A 21988-nucleotide genomic window follows, 5' to 3' on the forward strand; every position below is an offset into this window, starting at 1 on the left:
CACATAGTCTACCTGAAGAGGTTAGTAGGGAAGAGAGGGGACTGAAATAGAAGAGTGTGAGGTGTGATAGACTGAAAGAGACAAGCCTTTCACCATTCCTCTCCCTGTCTCTAGGAGACGCTCAACTGGATAACGAGGACGGGGCAGCACTGGAGCTGGCGCAAAGGTGTGTGTGTGTGTGTGTGTGTCTCCCTTCGTCCTGTACCACACAAACACCCTCCATCACTAATGGAGCCTTTTTATGTGAGATGTATGTTTTCCAGCCAACCAAGTTCTATTGACCTTCTTAGACAGCCCTGACTGTCACTGATCTGTTCATTTTTTTATTTGACCTTTATTTAACTAGACAAGTCAGTAAAGAACAAATTCTTATTTACAATGACGACCTAGGAACAGTGGGTTAACTGCCTTGTTCAGGGCAGAACGACAGATTTTTACCTTCAGCTCGGGGATTTGATCTTGCAAACTTTCAGTTACTAGTCCAACGCTCTAGCCACTAGGCTACCCTGCTGCCCCAAGAGAGTCCAACGTTTCTTCTACCTCAGCTGCTTAAAACACTCACATTTCACGGACATCCATCCATCTCAACATTATTACTGGACAGCCACACCGTGCTCCATCAGGAGAGGGGGCGAGAGGGAGCTGCTGCAGCAGGGGATAGACTACTTGCGGCTGCAGCTAGAGGGCGAGAGGGAGCGGCTGCAGCTAGAGGGCGAGAGGGAGCGGCTGCAGCTAGAGGGCGAGAGGGAGCTGCTGCAGCTAGAGGGCGAGAGGGAGCGGCTGCAGCTAGAGGGCGAGAGGGAGCTGCTGCAGCTAGAGGGCGAGAGGGAGCTGCTGCAGCTAGAGGGCGAGAGGGAGCTGCTGCAGCTAGAGGGCGAGAGGGAGCTGCTGCAGCTAGAGGGCGAGAGGGAGCTGCTGCAGCTAGAGGGCGAGAGGGAGCTGCTGCAGCAGCAGGTCTGCTTTCTGGGCCAACAGAACCAGAGTTTGGCCGAGTGTGCCAGGGAGCAGCTAGATTCGTGAGTGGCCGGTCACCAAGAGGAATTCTGCGAGGTTGGAAGCATGAGTTTGCTGTGAACTCTTCTTGACTTATGACTCTTTCGAAATGTCTTCCTTCAGCTGGTAATTTCTTTTGGAATGTTTCGAAACCTGTCAAAATAGACCCTTTCTAGATGGTAGGTGTTTTGCTCTTGGTATGTTGTGTTTTGGGTCCTCTGTGTGTGTGTTTCTGAATTGTCTGTTGAGAGAACAGCTACAAGAACAGCAATCTACAGTCATGTGAAAGAAACACTTTTCTCTGCGGCACTCACTCCCTTCTTTCCGACTGATTTTTAAGTGTTTTTTCACTATTTTGGACAGACTACTTCAGACTGTGTGGAAGCGGCCTCCCCCTTGCCTTAACCTGCTGTAACTCTCCCTCTCTCTCTCTCGCCCGCTCTCTCTTATTTCCTCTGTCAGGCTGTCTAAAGAGTTACAGGAGAAGACCCGTCTGGTCCAGAGTCTACAGATTCAGCTGCGAGGCCAAACTCCTAGCAGCCACCACAGCTCAGACTCGGACCTGTCGGACAGGGTCTCTAACCAGGCCACAGCCTCCTACCACAACAGCCCCACCCTGCCAGCCTGTAGCAAACTCCATGGCAACCAGGCCTATCATGGTAAGAGATCATCAAGCTACTAGTTATGACATGCTGAACAGACAAAATAACTTAATGCTGTCGCCACGTGTAGCTGAACCCAGACAGTTTTCAGTTTGTCATCAAGGTTGTATGAAATTGACAATTTCAAGAGTTGTCAGTTGTTCAGAATGAGTTCAACCGATGTCCCCAGACTTGCTATCGGGTGCAGGGAAGCAGAGAAAGGTCCATGCTAAAGAGAAGCCACTCTTTGAATGTCACCCAGGTCCGGTCACTGTCCCAGAGTCTCTCCGTCTTCCTCTAAGTTTTTTTGCCAGGGTCACATTCAGTACACAATGGAAAACATTTAAAAACTTTGTTGCAATGGAAAATGAAAATGAGCACTACTAGTCCCTCCAGTTTCAGATTGTTCTCTTCCATTCGGTGCCTAATGAATACGAACCAGGTGTGGTATATGAGTAGTGCAGTGTTAAGCTATTCTGGGCTGGTGCCGGATTAACTTTTAGCTCTCCATTAAATATGGATATTGTTCCCCTCTGGCGGCCCAGCTGGGTCCGTGGCGTTGAGATTGCCTTTGAATCCCAGTCAGTCTAATGGTACTTATTTTCCACTCAGGCCCATTGTGGACCAGTCAGGGATTTCAAAAGGACAAAGAGGGCCAGCCAAGGGCAGTACGGGTGTCTGGTTACACCCATTACTGTTTTCTCCCGCCTCCATCCCCTCCCCTCTCTCTCCACTTAAAACTGCATTATTTAGTAGTACCACCTATCTGGTTTAATCTTCAAATTGTGTTTCGCTTTGAGTGTGGACAACGAGGGATATTACAAAGATAGATGATGGGTTGTGGGAGGACAGAGGAGAGGAGTGCTACTGAAGAAGAACTCTCTTTTAGCTTAGTCCTGCGGCACTGCAGATGCTAGCGTGTTGCAGTTTTTTACTCATAGGGCTCCTGAGTGTTGGGCGAAGTGTTCATAGGCTAGGCTAACTTAGCGGAGGCTCATTTGGTGACGAGTTTGCTGTGCATGGAGACTAAGCTAACGGGGAGCATTCTATAGTATTAGTTTGAAGAGGCTAACCATCAGCGCTGTCATTTAGCCAGTCAGTGTAGGTAGCAAGGCTAACCATCAGAGCTGTCATTCAGCCAGTCAGTGTAGGTAGCAAGGCTAACCATCAGAGCTGTCATTCAGCCAGTCAGTGTAGGTAGCAAGGCTAACCATCAGAGCTGTCATTCAGCCAGTCAGTGTAGGTAGCAAGGCCATCTCTGATACCATGGATGTAAAGGAGGAGAAAGTGGAACCAAATGACATAATTCGAGGACGGTGGAAAATGGCACTTGATGCTACCAAAGATGAATGCATGGGTACATAGGGATATTGTGTGGACTGACATTATACTTTTTCTCTCTAGGATTTTGTTTGAGAAATGTTTAGGCTACATCGCACAAAGAAAAATGTTGTAAAAAACTTGTTCAAATTTCCTCTAATCCTATACTTCATCCATCAAGGAATGAAAGAGTCCAACGGGAGATCAACGTCGGCTCCAGAGTCTGCAGCCCAGCAGGATGGGGATGGGGGTGTGTCTGGCCCTGGGGTAGTTTCTGGACATAAATTGAGAGCCAGGCAGCTCCAGGGCCTGCAGAGGGAGAATGGGCGCCTGGTGGAGCAGCTGAGGAGCAGCGAGGAGCTTAACGCCACGCTGCGCTGCGAGCTGGACCTCCACCGCTCTATCCTGGTCCAGGGGATCTCCACACCACTACACGCCCAGGGAGAGGGGCTGGGGCAGAGCCAGGGACAGGCTGGGGGGTCACCACAGAACAGGGAGGACCAGAGGGGAGAGGGACACCCAGCTTCACAGCAGGACACTGCCCAGCTATGCAGCATGAACCCAGGTACAGAGCCGGGAGTGGGTGGTGATCGTCACGTCTGAATGGGGATTATAGGCCTGTAGTTGTTTCTAATGGTATGCTCATTGGATCTTGTCCTCACAAGGTTAGAAAACTGTGTGTGTATTTTGACTGACATTGTTGTAAGACCTGTTAACAGAACACCTGTTGGAGATCAGAGCCCTGAGACAGCGTCTGGAGGAGACCATCTACAACAACGACCGACTCAGAGAACAGCTGGAGAGAAGACTGGGTGAGGTGGAGAGAGACCCAGGTACACACACCTCTACCTCGCTCTCTCTATGTTCATATTTGCATAGAGTCACACTGACTGGCTGAGATGGATATACAATGGATACACACAGAGTATATTGTGTTTGACTTCCTCCTCAATAATGAACTTAGCAGCCACCAACATCTTCATCCACGGTACGGAGGAGCAGGGCCAGCTGACCAGTGAGCTGCGGTTCCTCTGGGGACAGAACCAGGCCCTGAAGGAGCAGCTCAACCTGGGCTCCAGAGGTAAAACAAAATGAGTAGCCGCTTTCCCCACATACTAGTGTGTTTGTGATTCCTGAATTGATTGATCCCACAACCTGGGCATTGCTAGCCTCATGCTCTTACCAACTGAGCCACAAAATGTCCCCAATATAGTAGAGGGAGAATAATAGCCATTTTTGTTGTCTATCCTATTAATATTTGATTTAAATATTATTATGATCTCTCCAGACAAGCAGAAGGAGAACGAGAAGCTGCGTGAGGCGCTGGCCAGACGGACGGCCAAGCTGGAGCAGAGCAGGAAGGAGTGTGAGGTCCTGAGACAGGAACACACACGTCTTCAGGACCGCCTGGACAGGAGCATCCTGGAACACACACACCTCCAGGACACACTGCACTACAGCCGCCAGGAGATCCACAGGTAATATACAGAAACACACACACAGGACACGCATGTTTGTAGTGATTCATATGTTGATGATGTAAAGAATGTTTCTTGGTCTGTGGTGTGTAATTTTATTTAACCTTAATTTAACCAGGCAAGTCCGTTAAGAACAAATTCTTAATGACGGCCTACCAAAAAGCTTTCTGCAGGGACGGGGCCTGGGATTAAAATAAATAAATACATGCAATATAAATGTAGGACAAAACACACATCACAACAAGAGAGACAACACAACACTACATAAAGAAAGACCTAAGACCACAACATAGCAAGGCAGCAGCACATGACAACACAGCATGGTAGCAACATAACAACAACTTTGTAGCAACACAACATGGTACAGACAACAGCACAAAGGGCAAGAAGGTAGAGACAACAATACATAACACAATAAGGAGCAACCAGAAGCAGCACTTGACACATTTATGAAATTGCTTATTCCCTTTACTAATAAGCAAACACCCATTAAGAACATGACTGATAAATCCCATTGGATTGATGAGGAATTGAAAGATTGTAAGGTTGAGAGGGATGAGGTAAAAGGTATGGCAAATAAGTCTGGCAGCCCAACTGATTGTAAAACGCACTGCAGATTAAGAAACTAAATAAATATAAACTATACTATGAAACAAAGACCAATTATATAAAGAATGATAGTAAAAAGCTACGGGCACCTGAAATGAAATCTTGGGGGAAAAATCCAACTCGGCTCCATCGTTCATTGAATCAGCTCATTCATCAAAGCCCACTGATATTGCCAACTACTTTAATGATTTTTTTCATTGGCAAGATAAGCAAACTTAGGGATGACATGCCAGTAACAGACACTACACATCCAAGTATATCAGACCAAATTATGAAAGACAAGAATTGTACTTTTGAATTCTGTAAAGTCAGTGTGGAAGAGGTGAAAAAATTATTGTCTATCAACAATGACAAGCCACCAGGGTCTGACAATCTGAATGGAAAATTACTGAGGATAACAACAGACGATATTGCCACTCCTATTTGCCACATCTCCAATTTAAGCCTACTAGAAAGTGTGTGCCCTCAGGCCTGGAGGGAAGTTAGTCATTCCGCTACCCAAGAATGGTAAGCCACATTTACTGGCTCAAATAGCCAACCAATCAGCCTGTTACCAACCCTTAGTAAACTTCTGGATTCTTTTTGGGACCAGATACAATGCTATTTCACAGTAAACAAATTGACAACAGACGTTCAGCACGCTTATAGGGAAGGACACTCAACAAGCACAGCACTTACACAAATGACTAATGATTGGCTGAGAGAAATTGCTGATAAAATTATTGTTAGGGCTGTTAGATTTCAGTGCAGCTTTTGACATTATCGATCATAGTCTGCTGTTGGAAAAACGTAGGTGTTATGGCTTTACCCCCCCTGCTATAATGTGGATAAAGAGTTACTGGTCTAACAGAACACCGAGGGTGTTGTTTAATGGAAGCCTATCAAATATAATCCAGTTAGAATCAGGAATTCCCCAGGGTAGCTGTTTAGGCCCCTTTGCTTTTTCAATTTTTACAAACAACATGCCACTGACTTTCAGTAAAGCCAGAGTGTCTATGTATACGGATGACTCAACACTATACACGTCATCTTAAAGAGCTGCAGTTAGTTTCAGAGTGGGTGCCAAGGAGTTCGCTCTAAATATTTCTAAAACTAAAAGCATTGTATTTGGAACAAAACACTCACTAAACCCTAAACCTCAACTAAAACTTATAATAAATAAATAATGTGGAAATTGAGCAAGTTGAGATGACTAAACTGCTTGGAGTAACCCTAGATTGTAATCTGCCATGGTCAAAACATATTAATTCAGTTGTAGCTAAGTTCAGGAAAAGTCTGTCCATAATAAAGCGATGCTCTGCCTTAACAACACTATCAACAAGGCACGTCCTACAGGCCCTAGTTTTGTCGCACCTTGACTACTGTTCAGTCGTGTGGTCAGGTGCCACAAAAAATAACTTAAGAAAATTGCAATTGGATATACACAGAGAGCTAATATTAATAATATGCATGTCAATCTCTCTTGGCTCAAAGTGGAGGAGAGTGACTTCATCACTACTTGTATTTATGAGAGGTATTGCATGTTGAATGCATCGAGCTGTCTGTCTAAACTACTGGCACACAGCTCGGACACCCATGCATACCCCAGAAGACATGCCACGAGGTCTCTTCACAGTGCCAAAGTCCAGAACAGACTATGGGAGGCACACAGTACTACATCAAGTAACTGACGCAAGTAGTAAAATTTGATTTAAAAAAATATATATAAATAAAAATATTTAAAAAAACACCTGATGGAACAGCGGGGACTGTGAAGCAACACAAATATAGGCACAGACGCATGCATACACACACACACGATAACATACGCACTATATACACACATACACATGGATTTAGTACTGTAGTGGTGGAGTAGGGCCTCAGGGCACACAGTATGTTGTGAAATCTGTGAATGTATTGTAATGTTTTTAAAATTGTATAAGCTGCCTTAGTTTTGCTAGAACCCAGGAAGAGTAGCTGCTGCTTTGGCAGCCGCTAATGGGTATCCATATTAAATACAAATACAAACTCCTAAATACATACACACAGGATGCATAAACACACACTCACACAGGGTACACTATACTAAACACACACACAAACCCCAGGTGGAAAGGGAGAGGAGAGGTGATACTGCTGTGGAGAAGTAGACTCCTGGTATTGGGTGTCATCCTCACTCAACTGTGTCACTGGGAGACCAAGGTCATGTAAGCCAGGTATTCCCAAACTGAGGTACGGATTTTTCCTTCACATTTTTCAAACAGTACATTTATATTTTCCAACAGGGCTATACATTTTTTTTTTTTTTTTTTTTTTTTTTCCGCCTGTGTACCCTCGTTTCACTGGCATTTTTTTTTTTAACCATCTACAGTTCAGCTAAATAACAAAAAAAAATCAAATACAGGTACCCTAGTCAAATAATTAACATCCAATCACATTAACTGTTACTCTCTCGCGGGAAACTTTCGATCTTGCGCAGACATTTAGAAACTAAACATGACCATTTGAAAAAAATAAGCCACGGAAGTTTTTTGAGCGAGAATAAAGACGACTTTCGAGTAGTAAGACATGTATAAAAGCAACAGATACCATTAATAACAAGGGCTAGAAGCGTCTTATGGTGATTTACCGAGTGGCTAGGACAGGCATGCCCCATACTGTTGTGGAGGACCTAATTCTTCCTGCTGCCGCGGATATGGCTGGGACAATGCTGGGGGAAAAGGCCAAAAAAAACTATACAGACAATGCCTTCATCAAACACTTTCACGACGCATCGGTGACATATAAGGAGATGTTTTGAAACAATTACTGCTTCGCATACAAGCCAGTGAATTATATGCGTTACAGCTGGACGAGTCAACAGACGTGGCGTGGCGGGCCTGGCACAGCTCCTGGTATATGTCTGTTATATTTATGGAGGGTCAATTAAGAAAGACATCCTCTTCTGGAAACCAGGACAACATGAGAGTATCTTTTTTAAAAGCACTGGACAGCTTTGTGACATCAAATGGACTTTGGTGATCAAGATGTGTTGGTGTCTGTACTGATGGCGCAAAAGCCATGACAGGGAGACATCGTGAAGTGGTAACGTGCGTGCAAGCAGTTGCTCCCGACGCCACTTGGGTAAACTGCAGCATTCACAGAGAGGCTCTTGCTGCCAAGGGAATGCCTGACATCTTAAAAACGTTTTGGACACTACAATGAAAATGGTTAACTTTTTTAATGCAAGGCCCCTGAACTCTTGTGTATTTTCTGCATTATGTAATGATATGGGCAGCGACCATGTAACGCTTTTACAACATACAGAAGTGCGCTGGTTGTCAAGGGGCAAAGTATTGACACGTTTTTTTTAATTGAGAGACTAGCTTAAAGTTTTCTTTACTGACCATCATTTTCACTTGTCTGACCACTTGCATGATGACTGGTTTCTCACACGACTGGCCTATTTTCTTGCCTGAATTATCTGAATCTAGGATTACAGGGACTCTCCAACTATATTCAATGTGCAGGACAAAATTGAGGCTATGATTAAAGAAGTTAGAGCTTTTTTCTGTCTGCATTAATAAGGACAACACACAGGTCTTTCCATCATTGTATGATTTTTTTGTGTACAAATTAACTCAATCTTGTGATATAGCAAAGCACCTGAGTGAGCTGGGTGCGCAATTACGCAGGTAATTTCCGAAACAAACAACTGGATTCATTATCCCTTTCATGCCCTGCCTCCAGTCCACTTACCGATATCTGAACAAGAGAGCCTCATCGAAATTGCAACAAGCGGTTCTGTGAAAATTGTATTTAATCAAAGCCACTACCAGATTTCTGGATAGGGCTGCGCTCATAGTTTCTTGCCTTGGCAAATCACACTGTTAAGACACTGATGCCCTTTGCAACCACGTAACTATGTGAGAGTGGATTCTCTGCCCTCACTAGCATGAAACTAAATACAGGCACAGACTGTGTGGTAAAGTATTTGATTGCGACTCTCCAATACAACCCAACATTGCAGAGTTATGTGCATCCTTTCAAGCACAATTATTGATGAACAAATAAGGTTTTAAATGTAAGATGGCTAAATAAAGAGCAAGATTATTGATTAGTATTTGTGCCCTGGTCCTATAAGAGCTCTTTGTCACTTCCCACGAGCTGGTTGGTAACAAAAACTCATTCTTGTGTTTAATAAATGTATTGTATAGTGTGCGTGTGGCAGGCTTACAATGATGGCAAAAACAATATTTGAGTGTGCTGACCCTGGGGCATTTCTGTTCATTTCTATTGGGCACAAAATGATCTAGAGGGGGTACGTAGCTGGAGGTTAAATGTTTGAAGGGGTACGGGACTATAAAAAGTTTGGGAACCACAGATGTAAGGGATTCCACATTAGTGTGTTTGTGTTCTCAGGTTGCAGAGTATAATGATGTTGTCAGTAATGATGATGTGTAATGTGTTGGTTATGGTAATGATGAACGTACAATGATATGACTGGTTATATGATTGGTTAATTTGTGTACTTTCAAGTTGCATGGCAAGATTGAAGGCTGATTTTGTCAGTGTATACTGTGACTGGTCTCTGTGTCCGCTAATGCAGTGTAGATTAGAGGTCGACCGATTATGATTTTTCAACGCCGATACCGATTTATTGAAGGACCATAAAAAGCCAATACCGAATAATCGGCCAAATTTTTTTATTTTTTTTTTATTTTTTTTTGTTTGTAATAATGACAATTACAACAATACTGAATGAACACTTATTTTAACTTAATATAATACATCAATAAAATCTATTTAGCCTCAAATAAATAATGAAACATGTTCAATTTGGTTTAAATAATGCAAAAACAAAGTGTTGGAGAAGAAAGTAAAAGTGCAATATGTGCCATGTAAGAAAGCTAATGTTTTAGTTCCTTGCTCAGAACATGAGAACATATGAAAGCTGGTGGTTCCTTTTAACATGAGTCTTCAATATTCCCAGGTAAGAAGTTTTAGGTTGTAGTTATTATAGGAATTACAGGACTATTTCTCTCTATACGATTTGTATTTCATATACCTTTGACTATTGGATGTTCTTATAGGCACTTTAGTATTGCCAGTGTAACCGTATAGCTTCCGTCCCTCTCCTCGCTCCTACCTGGGCTCGAACCAGGAACACATCAACAACAGCCACACTCGAAGCAGCGTTACCCATACAGAGCAAGGGGAACAACTACTCCAAGTCTCAGAGCGAGTGACGTTTGAAACGCTATTAGCTCGCACCCACTAACTAGCCAGCCATTTCACATCGGTTACACCAGCCTAATCTCGGGAGTTGATATGCTTGAAGTCATAAACAGCGCAATGCTTGAAGCACTGGGAAGAGCTGCTGGAAAACACACAAAAGTGCTGTTTGAATGAATGCTTACGAGCCTGCTGGTGCCTACTATCACTCAGTCAGACTGCTCTATCAAATATCAAATCATAGACTTAATTATAATATAATAACACACAGAAATACGAGTCTTAGGTCATTAATATGGTAGAATCCGGAAACTATCATCTCGAAAACAAAACGTTTATTCTTTCAGTGAAATACGGAAACGTTCTGTATTTTATCTAACGGGTGGCATCCATAAGTCTAAATATTCCAGTTATATTGCACAACCTTCAATGTAATGTCATAATTATGTCAATGTTATGTCGTAAAATTCTGGCAAATTAGTTGGCAACGAGCCAGGCGGCCCAAACTGTTGCATATACACTGACTCTGCGTGCAATGAACGCAAGAAAAGTGACACAATTTCACCTGGTTAATATTGCCTGCAAACCTGGATTTCTTTTAGCTAAATATGCAGGTTTAAAAATATCGTGCAACGATTGTACTTTTTTCGCAAATGTGCTTTTGTTAAATCATCCGCCGTTTGGCGAAGTTGGCTGTCTTTGTTAGAAAGAAATGGTCTTCAAGCAACGAGCCAGGCGGCCCAAACTGCTGCATATACCCTGACTCTATTGCAAGAGAAGTGACACAATTTACCTAGTTAAAAGAAATTAATGTTAGCAGGCAATATTAACTAAATATGCAGGTTTAAAAATATATACTTGTGTATTGATTTTAAGAAAGGCATTGATGTTTATGGTTAGGTACACATTGGAGCAACGACAGTCCTTTTTCGTGAATACGCACCGCATCGATTATATGCAACGCAGGACACGCTAGATAAACTAATAATATCATCAACCATGTGTAGTTAACTAGTGATTATGGTTGATAGTTTTTTTATAAGATAAGTTTAATACTAGCTAGCAACTTACCTTGGCTTCTTACTGCATTCGCGTAACAGGCAGGCTCCTCGTGGAGTGCAATGTAAGGCAGGTGGTTAGAGTGTTGGACTAGTTAACCGTAAGGTTGCAAAATTGAATCCCCGAGCTGACAAGGTAAAAAATCTGTCGTTCTGCCCCTGAACAACGCAGTTAACCCACCGTTCCTAGGCCATCATTGTAAATAAGAGTTTATTCTTAACTGACTTACCTAGTTAAATAAAGGTGTAAAAAAAAAATATATATTAAAAAAAAAAAAAATTGTCCAAATCGGTGTCTAAAAATACCCATTTACGATTTTTATGAAAACTTGAAATCGGCCCTAATTAGTAATCGGCCATTCCGATTAATCGATCGACCTCTAGTGTAGATGTGACGTGTTAGTCACTGGTGCAGTGTAGATGTGATGGTAAATGTGGTTGTTTCGTTGGGTTGCTACTGGGGTGGCAGATAGCCTAGTGGTTAGAGCGTTGGGCCAGTAACCGAACCGTTGCTGGATCGAATCCCCGAGCTGACAAGGTAAAAATCTATCTTTCTGCCCCTGAGCAAGGTAGTTAACTCACTGTTCCCCAGGCGTTGAAGTCTTGGATGTCGATTATGGCAGCCCCCCGCAGCTCTGATTCGGAGGGGTTGTGTTAAATACGGAAGACACATTTCAGTTGTACAACTGACTAGGTATCCCTAATTCACTATACTGTGTGTCAGGGTGTGTGCGTGCGTGTGCAACTTGCTTGTATACCCGTCCTAAGCGTGTGTTCCTCTAGGTTGCAGTGTGAGGTGAAGATGCAGAGACAGCAGCTGTCAGACAGTCAACACCTCCTCCAGTCTCTACGCGTGGAGCTGCAGGTCTACGAACAGATCAAAACTGGGACACACAAGCACACAGGTAGTGTCCTACAAGCACACAGGTAGTGTCCTACAAGCACACAGGTAGTATCCTACAAGCGAGCGCACACACACACCTGTCGCTTAGTTGTTTCTGACATTCCCTCTCTAGAGTCCAGTGGTACAGCCCAACAGTCTGGTTCAGGGTCTGGGTCGAACCAAGTGGACCTGGGGGAGCTGCTGTCAGAGATCCGCCACCTGAGGCTGCAGCTGGAGAGGAGCATCCAGACCAACACGTCCCTGAGGCAGAAACTGGAGGAACAGCTGCTCAGAGGTCCCAACCGCCCAGATACCATCAATATCAACTATCTACTGGCTACTTCAGGTACAGTGAGCTCCAGAAGTATTGGGACAGTGACATTATTTTTGGTTGTCTTGTCTCTGTACTCCAGCACTTTGGATTTGAAATGATACAATGACTGAGGTTAAAGTGCAGACTGTCAGCTTTAATTTGAGGGTATTTTTTATCCATATCAAGGGAACTCTAAGAAAGAACAGCACTTTTTGTAGATGTGCCCAATATAAATGTTTTGTCAGAGAAATGAATGGTAAATTATGTATTGTCATTTTGGATTCACTTGTATTGTAAATAAGAATATAACACTTCTACATTAATATGAATGCTACCATGATTAAGGATAATTATTATACATTATATTCTTATTTACAATACAAGTGACTCCAAAATGACACCATATATAATTTACCATTAATTTATATTGGGCACAAAATTAAATGAAACACAACCATAACAAACAGCAAATGCATCCAACAAGTTTGTAGAGTCACAAGCTTGTATGCTATGGGACCAAATACTAAACTTCTGACTTTTTAAAACACATAAGTGAATTTGTCCCAATACTTTTGGTCCCCTAAAATGGAGGGACGACACTGAGTGTACAAAATATCAGGAACACTTGAGTTGCACCCCCTTTTGCCCTCAGAACAGCCTCAATTAGTTGGAGGCATTCCCACAGTTGTCAAGTTGACTGGATGTCGGACCATTCTTGATGCACACGGGAAACTGTTGAGTGGAAAATCCAGCCTCTTTGCAGTTCTTGACACAAACCGGTGCGCCTGGCACCTACAGTTGAAGTCGGAAGTTTACATACACCTTAGCCAAATACATTTAAACTCAATTTTTCACAATTCCTGACATTTAATCCTAGTAATTTAATCCCTGTTTTAGGTCAGTTAGGATCACCACTTCATTTTAAGAATGTGAAATGTCAGAATAATAGTTGAGTGATTTTATTTAGGCTTAATTCCTTTCATCACATTTCCAGTGGGTCAGAAGTTTACATACACTCAATTAGTATTTGGTAGCATTGCCTTTAAATTGTTTAACTTGGGTCAAATGTTTCGGGTAGCCTTCCACAAGCTTCCCACAATAAGTTGGGTGAATTTTGGCCCATTCCTCCTGACAGAACTGTTGTAACTGAGTCGGGTTTGTAGGCCTCCTTGCACTTTTTCAGTTCCGCCCACAAATTGTCTATAGGTTTGAAGTCAGGGCCTTGTGATGGCCACTGCAATACCTTGACTTTGTTGTCCTTAAGCCATTTTGCCACAACTTTGGAAGTATGCTTGGGGTCATTGTCCATTTGGAAGACCCATTTGCGACCAAGCTTTAACTTCCTGACTGATGTCTTGAGATGTTGCTTCAATATATTCACATAATTTTCCATACTCATGATGCCATCTATTTTGTGAAGTGCACCAGTCCCTCCTGCAGCAAAGTGTTGTGGGGACTGAAGTGCACCAGTCCCCACAACGTGATGCTGCCACCCCTGTGCTTTACTGTGGAGATGGTATTCTTCAGCTTGCAAGCCTCCCCCTTTTTCCTCCAAACATAAAGATGGTCATTATGGCCAAGCAGTTCTATTTTTGTTTCATCAGACCAGAGGACATTTCTCCAAAAAATACGATCTTTGTCCCCATGTGCAGTTGCAAACCGTAGTCTGTTTTTTTATGGCGGTTTTGGAGCAGTGGCTTCTTCCTTGCTGAGCAGCCTTTCAGGTTATGTCAATTTAGGACTAGTTTTACTGTGGATATAGATACTTTTGTACCTGTGTCCTCCAGCATCTTCACAGGTCCTTTGCTGTTGTTCTGGGATTGATTTGCACTTTTCGCACCAAAGTACGTTCATCTCTAGGAGACAGAACGTGTCTCCTTCCTGAGCGGTATGACGGCCCATGGTGTTTGTTTATACCGAAGGCATTTGGAAATTGCTCCCAAGGATGAACCAGACTTGTGGATGTCTACAATTTTTTTTCGGAGGTCTTGGCTGATTTCTTTTGATTTTCCCATGATGTCAAGCAAAGCTGCACTGAGTTTGAATGTAGGCCTTGAAATATATGCACAGGTACACCTCCAATTGACTAAAATGATGTCAATTAGCCTATCAGAAGCTTCTAAAGCCATGACATCATTTTCTGGAATTTTCCAAGCTGAGTAAAGGCACATACAACTTAGTGTATGTAAGCTTCTGACACATTGAAATTGTGATAGTGAATCATAAGTGAAATAATCGGTCTGTAAACATTTGTTGGAAAAATTACTTGTGTCATGCACAAAGTAATGTCCTAACCGACTTGCCACAACTATAGTTTGTTAACAAGAAATTTGTGGTGTGGTTGAAAAACGTGTTTTAATGACTCCAACCTAAATGTATGTAAACTTCCGACTTCAACTGTACTCACCCTCTGATTGGCACACATACACATACCATGTTTCAATTGTCTGAAAGGCTTAAAAGTCCTTCTTTAACAAGTACCATAAATAAGGGATCATAGCATTCACCTCGTCAGTCTGTCATGGAAAAAGCAGAGTTCCTAATGTTTAGTGCACTCTGTGTATGTCCAAAAAGTGCTGTCATTTCTAAACAGTTCACCCGATATGGATGCAAATACCCTCTGACAGTCTGCACTTTAACCTCATAGTCATTGTTTCATTTCAAATCCAAAGTACTGGAGTACAAGAGCCAAAACATGTCACTGTCCCAATACTTTTGGAGCTAAACACATAAGTATGTGGACACCCCTTCAAATGAGTGAATTTGGCTATTTCAGCCACACCCGTTGCTGACAGGTGTATAAAATCTAGGACACAGCCATGCAATCGCCATTCAAGCATTGGCAGTAGAATGGCCTTACTGAAGTGCTCAGTCACTTTCAATGAGGCACCGTCATAGGATTCCACCTTTTCTTTTTTTCTTCTTTTTAATTTTACCCCTTTTTCTCCCCAATTTCGTGGTATCCAATTGTTGTAGTAGCTACTATCTTGTCTCATCGCTACAACTCCCGTACGGGCTCGGGAGAGACTAAGGTTGAAAGTCATGCGTCCTCCGATACACAACCCAACCAAGCCGCACTGCTTCTTAACACAGCGCGCATCCAACCCGGAAGCCAGCCGCACCAATGCGCCGGAGGAAACACTGTGCACCTGGCCACCTTGGTTAGCGCACACTGCGCCCAGCCCGCCACAGGAGTCGCTGGTGCGCGGTGAGACAAGGACACCCCTACCGACCAAGCCCTCCCTAACCCGGGCAACGCTAGGCCAATTGTGCGTCGCCCCACGGACCCTCCCGGTCGCGGCCGGTTACGACAGAGAGGATTCCACCTTTTCAACAAGTCAGTTCGTCAAATTGCTGCCCTGCTAGAGCTGCCCCGGTCAACTGGAAGTGATGTTATTGTGAAGTGAAAACATCTAGCAGCAACAACGGCTCAGCCACGAAGTGGTAGGCCACACAAGCTCACAGAACAGGGCCCCCGAGTACTGAAGCGCGTAGTGCATAAAAATTGTATGTCCTCGGATGCAACACTCATTACAGCATTCCAAACTGCCTGTGGAAGCAAAGTCCGCACAATAACTGTTAGTCGGGAGCTTCATGAAATGGGTTTCCATGGCCGAGCAGCTGCACACAAGCCTAAGATCACCATGCTCAATGCCAAGTGTCGGCTGGAGTGGTGTAAAGCTCGCCGCCATTGGACTCTGGAGCAGTGGAAACACGTTCTCTGGAGTGATGAATCGCGCTTCGCCATCTGGCAGTCCCGCGGACAAATCTGGGTTTGGCGTATGCCAGGAGAATGCTACCTGCACCAATGCATAGTGCCAACTGTAAAGATTGGTGGGAGGAATAATGGTCAGGGGCTGTTTTTAATGGTTCGGGCTAGGCCCCTTAGTTCCAGTGAAGGGAAATCTTAATGACATTCTAGATGATTCGGTGCTTCCAACTTTGTAGCAACAGTTTGGGAAGGCCCTTTCCTGTTTCAACAGGACAATGCCCCCTGCACAAAGCGAGGTCCATACAGAAATGGTTTGTCGCAATCGGTGTGGAAGAACTTGAATGGCCTGCACACAGCCCTGACCTCAACCCCATCAAACACCTATGGGATGAATTGGAACAACAACTGTGAGCCAGGCCTAATCGGTCAACATCAGACATCTCACTAATGTCCCAGTAGCAATGTTCCAACATCTAGTGGAAAGCCTTCCCAGAACAGTGGAGGCTGTTATGGCAGCATAGGGGGGACCAAGTCCTTATTAATGCCAATGATTTTGGAATGAGATGTTCGACGGGCAGGTGCCCACATACTTTTGGTCATGGAGTGTATGTAATATAGAGGTAGAAATCCATACACTATCATGTACTACCCACGTCAGGTAGGATATATATGTACTCGCTCTCTCACTGAATGCATGCACACCCATATTCAACCATAAAGTCCCGTGGCATAAACATTTGTCCTATGTTGTGTGTTCCAGAGGTTACAGGCAGGTCTCCTGGTTGTGAAGGCTGTGATCCTCCCTGCCACTCCTCTCACGGTGAGAACCCACAGCACACCCAATCCACAATGTACTGTATGTTACTGGCCTGTAGGTTCACCACAACAAATGTCACATTTGTATGGCAATAAGTTAGAGGTGAGTAACTGTGTACAACATCAATGTACGTCTGTGTCAGTTGTCAGTCATTAACGGTGTGTGTGTAATATATATATATATATATATATATATATATATATATATATATATATACACACACACACACACACTGGGGAGAACAAGTATTTGATACACTGCCGATTTTGCAAGTTTTCCTACTTACAAAGCATGTAGAGGTCTGTAATTTTTATTATAGGTACACTTCAACTGTGAGAGACAGAATCTAAAACAAAAATCCAGAAAATCATATTGTATGATTTTTAAGTAATTCATTTGCATTTTATTGCATGACATAAGTATTTGATACATCAGAAAAGCAGAACTTTATATTTGGTATAGAAACCTTTGCTTGCAATTACAGAGATCATACGTTTCCTGTAGTTCTTGACCAGGTTTGCACACACTGCAGCAGGGATTTTGGCCCACTCCTCCATACAGACCTTCTCCAGATCCTTCAGGTTTCGGGGCTGTCGCTGGGCAATACGGACTTTCAGCTCCCTCCAAAGATTTTCTATTGGGTTCAGGTCTGGAGACTGGCTAGGCCACTCCAGGACCTTGAGATGCTTCTTACAGAGCCACTCCTTAGTTGCCCTGGCTGTGTGTTTCGGGTCGTTGTCATGCTGGAAGACCCAGCCACAACCCATCTTCAATGCTCTAACTGAGAGGAGGTTGTTATCCAAGATCTCGCGATACATGGCCCCATCCATCCTCCCCTCAATACGGTGCAGTCGTCCTGTCCCCTTTGCAGAAAAGCATCCCCAAAGGATGTTTCCACCTCTATGCTTCATGGTAAGGATGGTGTTCTTGGGGTTGTACTCATCCTTCTTCTTCCTCCAAACACAGCGAGTGGAGTTTAGACCAAAAAGTCCTATTTTTGTCTCATCAGACCACATGACCTTCTCCCATTCCTCCTCTGGATCATCCAGATGGTCATTGGCAAACTTCAGACGGGCATGGACATGCGCTGGCTTGAGCAGGGGGACCTTGCGTGCGCTGCGGGATTTTAATCCATGACGGCGTAGTGTGTTACTAATGGTTTTCTTTGAGCCTGTGGTCCCAGCTCTCTTCAGGTCATTGACCAGGTCCTGCCGTGTAGTTCTGGGCTGATCCCTCACCTTCCTCATGATCATTGATGCCCCACGATGTGAGATCTTGCATGGAGCCCCAGAACGAGGGTGATTGACCGTCATCTTGAACTTCTTCCATTTTCTAATAATTGCGCCAACAGTTGTTTCCTTCTCACCAAGCTGCTTGCCTATTGTCCTGTAGCCCATCCCAGCCTTGTGCAGGTCTACAATTGTATCCCTGATGTCCTTACACCCTCTCTGGTCTTGGCCATTGTGGAGAGGTTGGAGTCTGTTTGAGTGTGGGGACAGGTGTCTTTTATACAGGTAACGAGTTCAAACAGGTAATGAGTAGAGAACAGGAGGGATTCTTAAAGAAAAACTAACAGGTCTGTGAGAGACGGAATTCTTACTGGTTGGTAGGTGATCAAAAACTTATGTCATGCAATAAAATGCTAATTAATTACTTAAAAATCATACAATGTGATTTTCTGGATTTTTGTTTTAGATTCCGTCTCTCACAGTTGAAGTGTACCTATGATAAAAATTACAGACCTCTACATGCTTTGTAAGTGGGAAAACCTGCAGTGTATCAAATACTTGTTCTCCCCACTGTACAGTGGGGCAAAAAAGTATTTAGTCAGCCACCAATTGAGCAAGTTCTCCCACTTAAAAAGATGAGGCCTGTAATTTTTATCATAGGTACACTTCAACTATGACAGACAAAATGACAAAAAAAATCCAGAAAATCACATTGTTGGATTTTTAATGAATTTATTTGCAAATTATGATGGAAAATAAGTATTTGGTCAATAACAAAAGTTTCTCAATACTTTGTTATATACCCTTTGTTGGCAATGACAAAGGTCAAACGTTTTCTGTAAGTCTTCACAAGGTTTTCACACACTGTTGCTGTTATTTTGGCCCATTCCTCCATGCAGATCTCCTCTAGAGCAGTGATGTTTTGGGGCTGTTGCTGGGCAACACGGACTTTCAACTCCCTCCAAAGATTTTCTAAGGGGTTGAGATCTGGAGACTGGCTAGGCCACTCCAGGACCTTGACATTCTTCTTTACAAAGCCACTCCTTCGTTGCCCGGGCGGTGTGTTTGGGATCACTGCCATGCTGAAAGACCCAGTCACGTTTCATCTTCAATGCCCTTGCTGATGAAGGTTTTCATTCAAAATCTCACGATACATGGCCCCATTCATTCTTTCCTTTACACGGATCATGATGTTTCCACCCCCATGCTTCACAGTAGGTATGGTGTTCTTTGAATGCAACTCAGCATTCTTTGTCCTCCAAACACGACGAGTTTTTACCAAAAAGTTATATTTTGGTTTCATCTGACCATATGACATTCTCCCAATCTTCTTCTGGATCATCCAAATGCTCTCTAGCAACTTCAGACGGGCCTGGACATGTACTGGATTAAGCAGGGGGACACGTCTGGCACTGCGGGATGTGAGTCCCTGGCGGCGTAGTGTGTTACTGATGGTAGGCTTTGTTACTTTGGTCCCAGCTCTCTGCAGGTCATTCACTAGGTCCCCCCGTGTGGTTCTGGGATTTTTGCTCACCGCTCTTGTGATCATTTTGACCCCACGGGGTGAGATCTTGCGTGGAGCCCCAGATCGAGGGAGATTATCAGTGGTCCTTATGTCTTCCATTTCCTAATAATTGCTCCCACAGTTGATTTCTTCAAACCAAGCTGCTTACTTATTGCAGATTCAGCCTTCCCAGCCTGGTGCAGGTCTACAATTTTGTTTCTGGTGTCCTTTGACAGCTCTTTGGTCTTGGCCATAGTGGAGTTTGGAGTGTGACTGTTTGAGGTTGTGGACAGGTGTCTTTTATACTGATAACAAGTTCAAACAGGTGCCATTAATACAGGTAACGAGTGGAGGACAGAGGAGCCTCTTAATGAAGTTACAGGTCTGTGAGAGCCAGAAATCTTGCTTGTTTGTAGGTGACCAAATACTTATTTTCCACCATAAATTAATTAAAAAATCCTACAATGTGATTTTCTTTTCTCATTTAGTCTGTCATAGTTGAAGTGTACCTATGATGAAAATTACAGGCCTCTCATCTTTTTAAGTGGGAGAACTTGCACAATTGGTGGCTGACTAAATATTTTTTTGCCCCACTGTGCATATGTATGTATATTTATTTGTGTGTTCTCTCTGCCAGATCTGAAGCGTCAAGCCCAGTCGGAGATGGACGCTGTGTCACAGTGTAGTAACAGTTCTGGGGACAGTATCTCTGGCTCGGCTCCCCCTCCATCCCGCTTGGTGCCCGGCCACCGCCTGTGGGCCAACCGCCAAGGGCGCCACATCCTGGGTCTTATCGAGGACCACAATGCCCTGCGGAAGCAGATCTCAGAGGGAAAGAGGCTCACCCGCACCATGGACACACACCTGCAGGAGTGTGTCTGCACACTCAGCCAGCAGGGGACTGACAACAGGGTAAATACAACCGTCTCTTATGAGCACATTCCCTTGTTTAATACATGTCAGACTTTCCTGTTTCCTGCTCAGGTGAAGTCCAGACAACTACCTTTAGTATTTATAATGTGCATGTAGTATTTGAAAATCATTCATACAATAAATTGCTGTAATAATTCATTGCATTTCCTATGTGTTCATTATGAGTATTCGAATGTTTATATTGAATGTTGAGCCAGTGTTCTGTGTTATTGTCCAGGTGGTGGAGCAGGGTCACCTGAAGGCTCTGTCCAGCAGTGTGAACACTATGCAGCAGGTCCTGGAGGAGGCTGGCCAGCTGCTCAAACTGGTCTGGAGGGTATCCCTGCCCTCTGGCACTGTGACCGCAACCAGCAACCAGCAGGTACACACACTCACACAATTGCTCACTCTCTCTCACACACACTCACACACCAGTTATACACACACCCTCGCAACTCAGTCTTCAGTGCACACACAAACAAGACTCTACATAAGTACACACATTTTTCCCACAAATTATAAATAGATATATTAATACTGTCCACACAAAGTCTATACACACAAACATGTAATTAGAATGATGCAATTGGCATAAATTGGACAATGTGTGTGGAAAGGGGAGATGTCAAAGGTTAAAAAGTAAACATTAGTGGAGACACCTTATCAGTTAAGGAGACTGCATGCATAATGTTTGCACGCGCTACACTTTTGCTAACTATTGTGTCTCCAGGGTGTCTCAGTCGTGTTTACGTTTGACTGATTGTGACGTCATCCACTTTCCATACTAATTGGGGGTACTGATAAGACCAGTGTAAATGTTGTGGGTGACTCAGTCATGAAGTAACAATTATTCCTCCCTCTACCCTTCCCTCTCCCAGGATGAGCTGTTGAAGAATGAGATAGTGAGTCTGAAGAGCCGTCTGTCCCAGCAGGAGCGGATGCTGAGCGGTGCAGTCAAACGGCTGCGGACCACCAACCAGCTTAAAGAGGGCATGGAGAGGGTCATTATTGACCAGCGTAAGAAATCACTTCACCTCACATGCTTGAGAATCAATGCAACGCTTTCATATTATACTTAAGCAAATATAAACAATTTCAAAGATTTTACTGAGTTACAGTTCATATAAGGAAATCAGTCAATTTAAATAAATGTATTAAAGGCCCTCATCTATGGATTCACATGACTGGGAGTACAGATGTGCATCTGTGGGTCATACCTTAAAAGGGAAAAAAATGTAGTGGATCAGAAAACCAGTCAGTATCTGGTGTGACCACCATTTGCCTCATTCAGTGCGACACATCTCCTTCACATAAAGTTAATCA

At 43.7% G+C, this 21988-nt stretch overlaps 1 protein-coding gene across 10 annotated transcripts in view; it reads left to right on the forward strand.

Moving 5' to 3' along the window:
* cdk5rap2 (CDK5 regulatory subunit associated protein 2) overlaps positions 1-21988 on the forward strand; it is a 72886-nt gene that overhangs the window by 48089 nt on the left and 2809 nt on the right. For 7 of the 10 annotated variants that reach the window (XM_036976871.1, XM_036976880.1, XM_036976878.1 and 4 more), the window contains 12 exons: positions 115-166; positions 1456-1652; positions 3136-3519; positions 3662-3787; positions 3919-4035; positions 4243-4432; positions 12079-12200; positions 12312-12524; positions 16964-17023; positions 20391-20665; positions 20904-21047; positions 21544-21682. In XM_036976871.1, the coding sequence (XP_036832766.1) occupies positions 115-166; positions 1456-1652; positions 3136-3519; positions 3662-3787; positions 3919-4035; positions 4243-4432; positions 12079-12200; positions 12312-12524; positions 16964-17023; positions 20391-20665; positions 20904-21047; positions 21544-21682 (2019 nt within the window). The remainder of the gene's footprint in view (positions 1-114; positions 167-1455; positions 1653-3135; positions 3520-3661; positions 3788-3918; positions 4036-4242; positions 4433-12078; positions 12201-12311; positions 12525-16963; positions 17024-20390; positions 20666-20903; positions 21048-21543; positions 21683-21988) is intronic. The other 3 variants (XM_036976873.1, XM_036976874.1, XM_036976875.1) reach the window with 3 other exon arrangements.

The sequence above is a fragment of the Oncorhynchus mykiss genome, chromosome 5, assembly GCF_013265735.2.
Source record: "Oncorhynchus mykiss isolate Arlee chromosome 5, USDA_OmykA_1.1, whole genome shotgun sequence".
NCBI classification, from domain to species: Eukaryota; Metazoa; Chordata; class Actinopteri; order Salmoniformes; family Salmonidae; genus Oncorhynchus; species Oncorhynchus mykiss.